Genomic DNA, 12,820 nt, shown 5'->3' with positions numbered 1-12,820 from the left:
CTTCAGGTTTGACCATAGGTTTGCCGTACCAGGACGCTAGTTAACTTCTTACCGAGATAGATCACCATAGCGACTTATGCTCTACGGCTAACCTGCTTTGTAGCAGGTTAAGTTCAGAGGATAAGATCAAAACCCATGAAAGACCCACCTGCTTACCAATAACCTCTCTGGAAACAGAGAGGTTTCATATGGTCCCCATATGAAAAATACATTGCATTCAAATGAAAAAGAAAAAGAAAAAAAAGAAAAAAACATGGTTCCTGTTGAATTAATCGAGGACTGAAGCCTTGCACTTGTTGCAATTAAGCCCTACTTACCACTTTGGAATATGTTTTTATATTCATTTTTGTGCTCTCAAGTAGGCTAGATACGTTTGACCCCGCCGATTGATTGCAGCTGAACGGTGAGTGGAGAAATATCACTAAACCGGCGTAAAAAGGTTACATAAACGTCTCCAAAGCGCACGGTCCCATGTGCACAATGGCGCTGAGGCTGACGTTGGTTAATTGGACATGGTTATACATGCCAGAATAGCCTACTACATCTAAGCAATTTAACATGGGATCGCCTGCACACAGATTATTCATATCTAGGCTACTCCTGCATTTTGCAGCTGCAACTGTGTTGCTTTTGGCCTGTATGATCATCATACACATCATACTATGATGTGATTGAACTTCATATTATTTCCAGCATAGTCCTTGTATGAAATGTGACCTGCTCTGACCAAATCAGTCGCTTTTATTCGCGATTTAGTCACGATTTTATCAGAAAATATTTATTTCTGCTGTTTTGGGGTTTCATCAGATTATAGTCAAATAAAGCCTTGGCTTTCATTCTATGTAAAGATTATTGTGAAATTCGACCGCTAAATATACTTTTGAAGCTCTTGAAGGTAGAGTGGCAAAACTGAAACTATACTGCGCTGACAGCCTGCTGCTCTCTGCGTTCTCACTCTGCTGACTGCTGCATGTGCAGCCCTCCTCACGTTGCCAGTTAAACGGGTTTGGAAGTACTTGCAACTGGTAGGCTATATTATAGACTACTCTAGGATTTAAAACGCTCTTTCTAAAGTTTGTCAGGGTTGTATTGTGGAGTTGTGTTATTGGTTTGTTATTTTAGACTAGTTTAGGCTGTTTATGTAACGTTTTAACCTCTTAAAAATCTGCCTCTTCGGGGGTTATCGATAACGAACGTGGCAACCCGTCTCTGCCGTCTCTCTCTCTCTCTCCCCCTCTCTCTCTCTCCCCTTGCAGCTGCGTAATTTCTGCATCCAGTGACAGTCTGTCTGTCTGCCTGTCTGTCAGATTGATAGACTAATACAGTACTACTCAGTAATCTGCGTGATAATGTTGCTTGACTTTTAATTAAATTCACAGATGGCATTAGACTGAGCTAATTTCGGATTATTTGCCTCATAGCCTAGGTTACTTTCAGTTGTCTGTCTCTCTGTCTCTACTCCAGAGCAGAAACGAGTCCGCTATAGATTCTTTGTTGCTGTTATTTGTAATAATTTTTACAACAATTACAATTATTACTACATTAATGTACAATTATTAGCCTGCAATAATGTAACCCTAATTACAAAAAATAATGTGGATGGGGCGTCAGAGGATCTTCTGTCAGTTGGGTGTTACAGAACAGTTGGTATTGATAATAATAATAATAATAATAATAATAATAATAATAATAATAATTGATAGGACTCATATACCACTTTTCTATGTAGCCTACTCAAATATGCTTATACATGAATATTTCCCTGGGGTTAAAGGCTACATTACAGTAAAGTGATGCCATTTTCTGAATTTACCAGACTGTTCTAGCTGGTCTATTAGTTGCCTTTACATAGGCTACTTTGTCATGATATCCACTGAGGTGTACTGAGATGTCACGTGTTCAACCAACAAAAGTATCTATCTATCTGTATATTTGAATAGAAGACCAGGGGCCAAATGTACGTTAATTAATTAATTTGGGCGTAGAGCTTTTATGGGCTTACACAGATTTCTACACATACAGTACATGCACAGAGTTTTATACATTTGGCCCCAGAAGTGGTTGTGGTTTATAGGGAAAGTCCCATCAAATCTGGCAAATTTATTTTCTAATCTAATATTAGAATCTGAGGGAGGGCCACCGCTCAACCCAGCCAAGTCTCGGCCAAGGTGCTGGAAAAATAACTAGAGTTACAAATATAAAAGGAATTTCCGCACATTTGAATCTGTACAGATTTCAGATTCGAGTGTGCGGAAATTCCTTTTATATTTGCTAATCTAATATTAGAAAATACATTTGCCAGATTTGATATGATGGCTCATTTGAAATGCTGTAAATGAAATCAATGAATGAAATAGATAAACTTAATTTGAGGTCTTAAATTCAGAAAGTCCAGTTTCCAGGATTTTCTAAGTGGTTTCCAGGACCTTACCATGACCTACCCCAGATCATAACACACCACCATGCAAATTTACAGCCCACTCCAACCGGAGGTGGTTTCCAGACTTTACAAGTAGTTTCCAGGACTTTCAAGGTGGTTTTACTCTGACAGTTTCCATGACCTTCGCATGACCTTACCTGCATCATAACACACTGCCATACAAATTTACAGCCAAATTTAACTTGGGGAAGTGGTTGCCAGGACTTTCCAGGTAGTTTCCAGGACTTTCCAGGTGGTTTCCAGGACTTTCAAGGTGGTTTCCATGACCTTCTCATGGCCTTCCACGGATCATGACACACTGCCATACAAATTTACAGCCAAATCCAACCTGGGGAGGTGGTTTCCAAGACTTTCCAGTGCTTTCCAGGTAGTTTCCAGGACTTTCCAGGTGGTTTCCAGGACTTTCCAGGTGGTTTCCATGACCTTCCCAGGATCATAACACAGTGCCATACAAAATTTCAGCCCACTCCCACCTGGTGTGTGGGCATGCACATGCAGACAACTTCAAGAAAATAATTAACGTCAAACTTTTGGCCCAATTCCACCGCAGGTAGTAACGCGGTCCCGCTCCGCTCGACTCGATAAATGGTCTCATTCCATCGGTAAAAACCGGCCCAGCCCGGTTTGATTTGGGGCTGAGTCGTGCTACTTTTAGTACCTGCCTCGTCTGGGTTCTATTCTGCGAACCCGGATTCATACGGTGACGTGAAAACATTGTAGACGACTGATTGGTCAGGCAGAATCGTGTTTACTGTCTATCCTACTGACTGTCAATGCAGCGCTGCATACCAGTTTAGTGGGGGCTTACCTTCTCTTCTATTATGTTATTTCCATCAGTCTTTTGTGTTGCTGCCTTCGGCGCTGGTGAAATAAAATCGATCTCCTTGCTCAGCTTTAACATGCGCTCCTCGGGAAGCCCTTTGTAGTTGGCTCCGCTAGGCCGCAGGCGAAGCTGCGGGTCTTGCCTGTTGAGCTGCCGCTGGGGTTCTCCTCGTAGCGCCTCTCCCGTCCCCGCGCAGTGCATGCATGTGAGTTTGAGTAACAACAAAGTGATATCCATTCTCCTAGCCGATTGTCACATTTGCCCATGTACACTGTAGGTCATTTAGAGGCACCAGTATTTCATAATCAGTTTAAAAGTTCCGTGTATAGATTTCATTTTAACGTTATACTTATAGCCTACTTCGGCAATGGGCGGAGGGCAGATATGCGGTCGCTATGACGACCAGGTGTGGGCGGAGGCAAGTAAACTTGCTATGGAAACAGAGTCTATATCAAGTAGAGCCGAGTAATACCAGATAGAGTGGAGCTGTACTGTGCTGTTATATGTGGTGGAAATGAGCCATTTGAGGCCGTTTTTCTCAAAAACATAGTTTGGAAACAGTCGCGACATAAAGGGGTGTATCTCCCTCAATTGTTGGACTACAAAGATAATTTTGATATCCCCAGAAAGCTGAGATTATCCTCTTTCCAACAGTGTATACAACTCAAAATCTGTTTTGGGGTCAATGTGACTGATTTTGTCAGAGCAGGTCACATATGTGACCACAAAATAGTCTATTTTTTATAAATGAAATCTATGCCCGCACGTACCATGTCGATTCAGTTCAGCAGCCTTTTATAATTTGATTATCATTATTTTTTATTGATAGCCTATTAGCCTATAGGAATTATTCCATCAGTGCAACCAAACACATCATGAGATCATTATTATTCATTGAGCCTAAATGGTCTAAATAAGCCTACGGATTTTGGAAATTTAGACTGAGATAGATTACACATTACTTCCACTGGCAAAAAAGACAATGAAACACAGGTTTCATTGAGTTTATTGAGAGGGTGAATTGAGCTGCTGTAGATACGTGGAGGCAGAAACCGCTCTTCAAAGAAATGACTGATGTGAATAAAAGCGGTAACTTTAGACAGTCATTCAGGAACAGACTAATAATATCCAACGTGGATTTTGATTTTGACACACAGTAAAGCTTCACGATTTGCACTTTGAATGAATGTGGAAATAGGCGTGTTTGGCGCTGTAAAAGCTGGAGCAGTCCATATTGGATTGTGATTGGCTAGTAGGGGTGCACCGATCACGTTTTTTGCCACCGATCACCGATTGCCGATCGCCTATGGGAAATATCTGCCCAACCGATCATCGACCGATCACCGATTACCGATCACCGATCACCGATATATAAACTCCTCAAAGAAAGTTTGGAAACGTTATTTTAGGTGGATTATTTCTCCCCTTTAATAATACCAATTGGCATTGTATTTTATATCGTTGGAAAGCCTGATTAGTGATAGGGCTTTTTTTTTTTTTTTATATATATATATATATATATATATATATATATATATATATATATACAGATTGCTTGCCGATCGATCTGTGCACCCCTATTGGCTAGTTGTTAAAAACCACGCCTCTTTTGCGGGCACGAGCATTTTCATGTGCACGTACTCTCAACTTGATTAGAAAAACCTGGATCCACTTAACACATTGACTGCCAGCTGTTTTTTTTTGCTGTAGGTAGCTTCTGCCAAGCCGTTTTTTGAGGATTCTGGCTCATTTTACAAGAGCCGAGGATTCTTTTCTGCTTGGAGTTTGTGAACATACAATATCTCAAAAGTACTAATAGAATGTGTACTTTCTCTGTCTAAAAGAGTTAGTTTGTAGAGTTAGTAGTTATGTAAGCATTAGCAATTGAATACAGCATGGTTTCAGCGTCAGAAAAAATATTCAGAGATAAACGGCTTTTTGTGAAATTCGATAGAACAGTCACTTTAACCATTCATTTTTGGCATTAGTAAGACCTAAACAATAGTTTTGAACAGTAATTTCCTCCATAACAGCAGGAAACTCCCCTCTGCTTAACTCCTCCCTCCGTGGGCGTTCTTCTTGGCTGCAGCGCCGTGTCACAAGCACTTTCCTACCTGTGCAAATGCACTTTCTCATACTCTCGACCTCTCAAATAAATTTCTGAATAGAAATTAAATTACTCTAAATTAGAGCGAAAAAGAAACAAAAAAGAATGGGTTGAAAATCCCATTCTAAAAGCCTTTTATGGCTGTTTCCAATTTGCAAAATAGCCTGCTGCACCACAAGCGTGTCACCAGTCTCACTGCCCCGCTGCCGCTGTGCGGCTGTGCCTGGCTGTGCCTGTCTGCGTGGCCGCTCCCCGAGGAAGCCCGGCTGGACTCGCCCGCCTCCCGGAGCCCTGGCCGAGAGCTCCGATGAAGCCCCTGCGACTCTGGTCATATTTACGCTGCGTGCCTCAAAGTGTGCTCCATCCGCAATCCACCATGCAAGTTTGCAATCCCGCACCGCCAGCAATCAGCGCGAAAACGAAAGCGCCTCCGCCAATCCATTTTCATGAGAATGGAAATGGATCACACTGCTTTTTGCTTGCCTTCCTACTTCCTTGTCGCCACTTAGTGGGTCGGTGGAATGGGTTGTACACGTTGTACACGTCCAATACTTATATAAGAGATGTAAAAGGGTTAGATGCACAACCCACCGTCAAAAAAAAAAAATCGATGCCAACGACGTGTTTACACGTCGCTGGCAGTCAACAGCTGGATTCTGAAAACGTGTTAACACGTCGTTGGCAGTCAACGTGTTAACAAGTTGAGAACTAGATTTGTGGTATGAGTGAGCTAGATGGCAATGATCTGGTTAAGCCAAACCAGATCAAGGGACAGATCCTGGATCTGCTTAACCTACATTTGTGGTATGGGCCTCTGGGCCACACAAGTAGAAACACACACACACACACACACACACACATACACAGTAGAGAGAGAGAGAGAGAGAGAGAGAGAGCTCATCGCTGTCTGTGGTGCTGAAACAGCGCCAGAGCCTCTTCAAGGTTGCGCCTGGGGCTCAAACTGCGCCTTTTGATCGATTATGGTCCGCTTGTTTTCGCCGCCTGATCCCATCTGGACCCAGTGTTGGTTAGAGATGGCGGCCTGTCTGAGGGCGGGTGCATATGAATAAGCTGATTGATATGACGGGCACGTCTGGGCCGTGTTGTCAGCTTTGCATTGCTCATCTAGCCAGGAGGTATACATACAAGGGGGATACATACGCTAACAGTGCATCTTAACGTGACAGCATCCCCTGTCTCTATCGATCGTGAATACATTAGAGGACTGTGCGAGGTGTAAAAGGCGTGAGTGGAATAAATAACAGGCTCAGAGTGGAATTTTCCATTCATTTGTGCGTCTCTCTCTCTCTCTGTGTAGCCTATGGTGGCTGGATGGGGGTATCGCATGCCCCTCTCTGCCTGTGCCTCTCTCCTACAGAGCCAAGCTCCTCTGCTGCAGCAGCAGCAGCTGCAGTCTGCCACATCCTGCACTCCACTGCATTGCAGCTCTATGCAGGCAGACAATGTGTCGACCTCCAAACAGACATTTTTCACCATAACGATGCATTGAAGGGTACAGTGTCACAGTGTTTAGTGTTTCACAGATGCCATGTTCCCTCACAGGTCCAGGGCAGCCGGGTCTGTGCACTCTGTTGACTCAAATCTTGCAGTTAATATTCTGTCTGTGTGCCTGGAGGCGAGAAGCAGCTAATATCCTATAGGGGACAATTACCAATTACAGCTGAGGGGCCCTAATTGGTAAACAATCTGCGATGTTGTTGCAATGATGACCAACCAGCGACTATATGCACAGATAAACCAAACAAACACACAAGTTGTCAAAAAAAACAAAAAAAAACAGCAGCCAGCATGCACAAAAACGCAACATCAAAATGCATCCATAGGAGAAATGAGTAGCTGTTTCCATAACCTGGACTGGAGACGAATTCAAACGTAAAACATGGACCTAAGTCTTATTTAAAGGGGGTTAGTCTTCCTCCAAATTCGGTGTCAAAGACAGTGGACATCTGTGCAGGGCCTCAAGGGGGAGATGCGCGTAATTTACGACTTGGTCAGCAGGGGGAGGGCGGTGTTTTAACGGATCAATCCAGATGAGGTAACACCGCAAATATGGCTTTATTAGTGCAGTTTGCGGCAGCTTTCTCAATGTTAGCCTGGTCGTGGCTGTTTGAGACAAGCACGTCAGTAGCCTAATAGACTGTTCATAACTGAATGGCAATTATTGGTAGCATCACCTGATCAAACAGTCACTCTGTTTATTCATCCATCCATCCTATCATCCATCGCACCTCCCCCATCACTTTCATCCATCCATCCATCCATCCATTCATTGCTTCACTTACAATGACTAAAACAAGGTCCATGGTGCAAAACACTTGGCTGAATGACTTTGCGTTTAGACAATATCCAGAAAATATGGGACTGCCTACCGTGCACAAGAAATTTCAGGCGAGGTGACTTGACGGCGAAAACCGTGGCAAAAAGCGGTAGCAGCAGGAAATAATTCATCGTTGGAGATGTTCCGTCTGTGTCGAAAATGATTCAGCCCAAAGAAACGCTCCCAAAAGCCGCCTTCCCTTCCTGCTTCCAGACGCCTCTATCTCCGGTCTCTGCGCCCCAGGTCTGTGCAGCAGCTGCTACTGGTCCCAGTCCCGTCCTGTCCGTCTGCTGTGCCCACAGTCCAGTTTGGAGAAGTCGGGGTATCAGATCAGGCTCCACCTCGGAAACAAAGGGGAAAGGGGGGAGTGTCAGTGTACCAATAAGGGCGCAAAAGAGAAAAGTGGGTTTGCAAAATTGGCTGAAAACGGAGACTTTTGGAAACAGTTACGTTGGATGACGCGTCATCATACCTGTTGCTGAGAGAAGGAAGGTTTTCACAGATTTTTGCAGCCCATTCGACAGCCTTAAAAAGACAGCGCGTTTCTCCAGTCATAATATATGATGGCATTTTGCGACGCCAATTTTAATGTCCAGGTTCTAGTTTTCAGAAAATATTTCATAGATGCCATATTTCTAATTTTGAAATTATGAAAAGAGCTCCAATTTAGACCATGGCACAAAGGGTTTGCATACAAATGCACGAGATCTTCTGATAGCCTATCAGCCTTTTCTCTGAAGACACAAGCAGCTCTATAGAGAGCCATTTTGTTCATCAGTGTTTGCACTTCAGTCATTACACCAACAACCAATAATGATATTGCCTCAGCAACTTTTTCTAGCTAATCTATGCCTACTAATCAATATCTGTCAATAGTCCCCTGAGTGGAATAAGGATGAATCAGCATAGCTCTTCTGTGCTTGTGGAGTTAATTGACTTACATTTGAAAATATGCATCAATATGACAAATGGAAACAGCAAATGCTTGGCATATCAATGGAACGACCTATGGAAGTGTCCTGAATGTTAGGAGTCCAGCATTGTTTCTGTGAAAAATTTGGCTCTTTTAATTGGCAGACTCTTGAGGAGCAGCTAAATCAGAACATTAAGAATACGTAAACATAATATGGTGATGTGTGTTCCCTTGTTCCCCTGTTCACTAGGCTAGGTCAAGCAGAAGCACAGGTGAGTCCTTGGTGAAAGCCATAAAAAGGCCACAGTAAACCATAGACCCAGTTGTAAACAGTGTTGGGCGTAACTCATTACAAAAGTAACATATTACATATAATATATTACTTTTAGCAGTAACTCAGTAGTATACCTTATTACTTATAGGATTTCAGTAATATTACAGTTACTTTGTCAGGTAACTCAAGTTACAAATTGAGTTACATTAAATCAAAGCACATATTTAAAAAAAAAAATACAATAATTTCCTAATCAAACTGTGTGTTTTTATGCAAATAACTACTATAGATGACAATAGCAAAGGAAAAGAATAACATTTAGAATTTTGGATTGTTTACACTGACTTCAAGGCGGTTGAAATAATTTTTCGGGATGGTTCCGGGGCAGCGATGTCATTCTGCTGCTGCTGTTGTTTTGGTAAAAATAATGCAAAAGTAGTATAATAAGTAACGAGCAGTGTTGGGCAGTAGCTTGCTACAAGTAGCGAAGCTACATAGCTTAACTACATTTCTCTGTAGCTTGGTGGTAGCTTCACTACTTTTGAACCAAGTAGCTTTTTCAGTAGCTAAGCTATTTATAGACCCAAGTAGCTTGTAGCTTCCCGCAAAAGCTACAAGCTACTCACCAGAGAAAATCCATGAGCAAAGCACACAGTGGAGATTTCTGCTGCGGTTTGGATTAAGCAGGAGGAGAGATTGCATATGTCAAGTGTGCCTGTGTAATAAAGCACTTCCAGCTCCATTATGACGGACAAGTGTCTCATCCTTGCTTTTTAGCATCCTTGCCTCTCTTGCAGCAAGACCCAGCACTACTCTGCCTCTGATTGGGTTGGGTTTAGGCAATGAAGACTGACGATTGGTTAAGGGTAGGGCAAAATATGTCATGTGCTGGCGAAGTCACATCAGCAACGAACTTTGAAAGATGGCAGAGCCAGAGGGAGCCACTGGCAGTGATGAAGAAGACGTTCAGGTTTTATTGTCTGTTTTTGAATATTGTGCCAATGAGAGTTTCAGTGTGTTTTATAATATAATAAACAATCAAAATAAGATTATTTTTTTGCCTGCCTATTTGTTTTGTGGAAAGTTGTTATTTGACATGAAGTTGATTCAATGTGAGAAAAAAAGTAGCTTTGCAAGCTGCTTTTGCCATGTTGCTCGTAGCTTAGCTTGCTACATTTCTCTGGGGATAGCTTCAATGTAGTTTAGCTATATTTAATCGAAAGTAACTGATAGCTTAGCTTACTACATTTTCCAAGTAGCTTGCCCATCACTGGTAACGAGTTACTCTACACAGAAAGTAATATTGTAAAGTAACATATTACTTTCAAATGAAAGTAACTAGTAATATGTAGTATATTACATTTTGAAAGTAACTTGCCCAACCCTGGTTGTAAACTGAATGCACACAGACACAGGCTTAAATGATGACAGGTCATGTGGGTCCAAGGCAGATTGCCTATAAAGCCCAATAGTGTCTTCACCCACTCAGAACAGAAGCCATCATCATGTGGTCAAACAGCAGTGGAACAAACAGAATCAGCTACGGCCTCGGCAAGCCTGCTGTGAGCCAAACACACCTCATATGAAACAGACTGGAGGTTAGTTATGTGAGATTGAGCTGATCTGGAGACAGAGCTGAGCTGTTCTGCAGTCAGAGGGAGATCATCCTTCAGGCTGAGCTTAGCGTCAGAGGCCGGAGCCAAAGGACCACCATGTTCCCGAACACTAACTGGCAGAATTGATTGGTAAAGAATAGTCAAATTCAGTCTATATTATATAAATATAAGGTATAAATGGAAATGGATTATTTATGTTATGTTGTAAGCATGGGTGATTGTAGGCTTTGCAACCAGGGTGCAAGATGAGACAGCAATGCTGCATAACCCGTTAGGGACGACTGGGGGAAGGGCGGGGGACTGTGGCCCCCTGGAAAGACAATTTAGTACATTTTAAAGTAAAATGCATCAATCTGGTGTACTTTGAGAGCCAAATGAAGAGGCTAGATCTATGAAGAACTACACACATCACATTAATATCCTCTTTACTATGCTGTGGCTTTACAATGATGAAAAACATTATTGGCTGGGTTTCCCAGTGCTAAGAAGCTTCTTTAACCCTTCTTAAGGCCCCCTTAAGCAGCAAACGCGTTTCCCAATTGCTTCTTAGCCTAAGATGATCTTTCGTTACGAAGGCATGCGTTTCCCAAAAGCTTCTTAGCGCTAAGAAGCTTCTTTGACCCTTCTTAAGGCTCCCGTAAGAAGCCAACAAAGCCAACGCATTTCCCCGATTGCTTCTTAGCCTAAAATTCTCTTCAATTCTCTTCCGTTAAGAAGGCTGCGTTTCCCAAAAGCTTCTTAGCGCTAAGATGATCTTTCGTTAAGAAGGTTTTGTAAGAAGGGTCTGGGGCATTCTTAACACCTTCTTAATGACGAAACACTGGCAGATCCAGCCGCGTCAGGCAAAAGGAGATGCTTGTGTCCACTGTTCCTCTTGTGTTTTTCCCTTTTTCCTTTCTTTCATGCACCCTGCAAGCAATTTCAAAAATTTCAACGGATTCGAAATTTAAGATTTTTTAAGAATTAATATATATTCATGTTCCCCACGGTAAACCCGGCCTTTAACTCCTTAAGAAGCTTCTTAACTCTTAAGAAGCTTCTTTGTTGGGAAACTCAGCCATTGTCTCCTTATTCTGCATACAGTGTTTCTCCAGTGGGCCTCAGAGCACCATCTAGTGGGCCGCGGATGACCTCTCACATCAAGATAACATAATGATAGCCTATTTGGGAAGGTGGTCTTCAGAATTATTTCAAAAATCAGAAGTGGGCCATGAATTACAAAAGATCAAAAATCCCTCCAAAATACCACAGTAAGACCTTGTGGAACACCATAAAAAAGTCATGCTGTGAGAGGTCAAAGCACCCCTTTGAAAATGGCCATGGCAGCTTTTCCTTCGCGAAAATGTTGCCTAACTTTGGAGTGTTGTTTAGCCCACTTCCCGACAAGCTAGCATGGCCTGGTTGGTACCAATGGATGCCTTATATCTAGTTTCATGTATTCATTCTATCTTTAAACATGACCCTGCTACAGCCTCGGAAAGACACCAATGTCGGCCACAGACCTCCGTTTACATAATAGAAATTTCATCTGACCACTATATGGGCACCCCCAGTGAAATTGCCAGTGGTTGTAAGGACAGCAGATAGCTAAACACAGTATAGCAATTCTAGTATTCATGATGTCACATGCATTTCCAATATGGTGTTTTACCAAACACACAGCTCATTGGCTATTACAACCTGTTTCACCTGTTTTCATCAAAGATGGCCATGTACTGATTGGATTGTGTGTGTGTGTGTGTGTGTGTGTGTGTGTGTGTGTGTGTGTGTGTGTGTGTGTGTGTGTGTGTGTGTGTGTGTGTGTGTGTGTGTGTGTGTGTGTGTGTGTGTTTTTTTCATTTCATTTATTAGTTTATTTCACAGGGACAATGCACACCAATCAACAGTACAACTGTAAGTGAGCCAGAGTTAGCCTGGACGGCTAGTTTCCATCTGCTGTCCCTGGCCAGATGTTGCAGGGCAGCCTGAAATTTCAAAAAATTCAAATGCATGTGTTACAAGATAAAACAAATACTAGTGACTCAGAAGATACAATAAAACATAAAAGACTGGTTAGAGACCAATGGCATGCAGAGAAAACAAAGACACAGATAAGCATAGCCTGACACTAATGCAGAACATGCAGTATCTACAACAGGTACACAGGTACAACAGGTAAACCTACAATAAAAGCACACACACTAGGGCACAAAGCGGACACATCATGCATGGACAATGCAGACATCAATGGACAACAACACTACAAGACACATCACAGACTGGATGCAGGACAACAACCAGGAGAGTTGGCAGGATGCCGACAGAAGTAG

General features: G+C 42.5%; 1 protein-coding gene across 1 annotated transcript in view; it reads right to left on the bottom strand.

Annotated features, from left to right (window-relative positions):
* LOC310778643 (semaphorin-7A) overlaps positions 1 to 7,839 on the bottom strand; it is a gene marked incomplete at both ends in the record, with an annotated part of 99,310 nt that extends 91,471 nt beyond the window's left edge. The window contains one exon of the mRNA XM_083639129.1: positions 7,761 to 7,839. Coding sequence (XP_083495255.1) covers positions 7,761 to 7,839 — 79 coding nt within the window. The remainder of the gene's footprint in view (positions 1 to 7,760) is intronic.
* Positions 7,840 to 12,820: the final 4,981 nt, after the last annotated feature.

Source organism: Poromitra crassiceps (genome assembly GCF_964638095.1).
Source record: "Poromitra crassiceps genome assembly, chromosome: 1".
In the NCBI taxonomy this organism is placed as follows: Eukaryota; Metazoa; Chordata; class Actinopteri; order Beryciformes; family Melamphaidae; genus Poromitra; species Poromitra crassiceps.
Note: the sequence above shows the minus strand (reverse complement) of the source record. Positions and strands in the feature narration are given on the sequence as shown.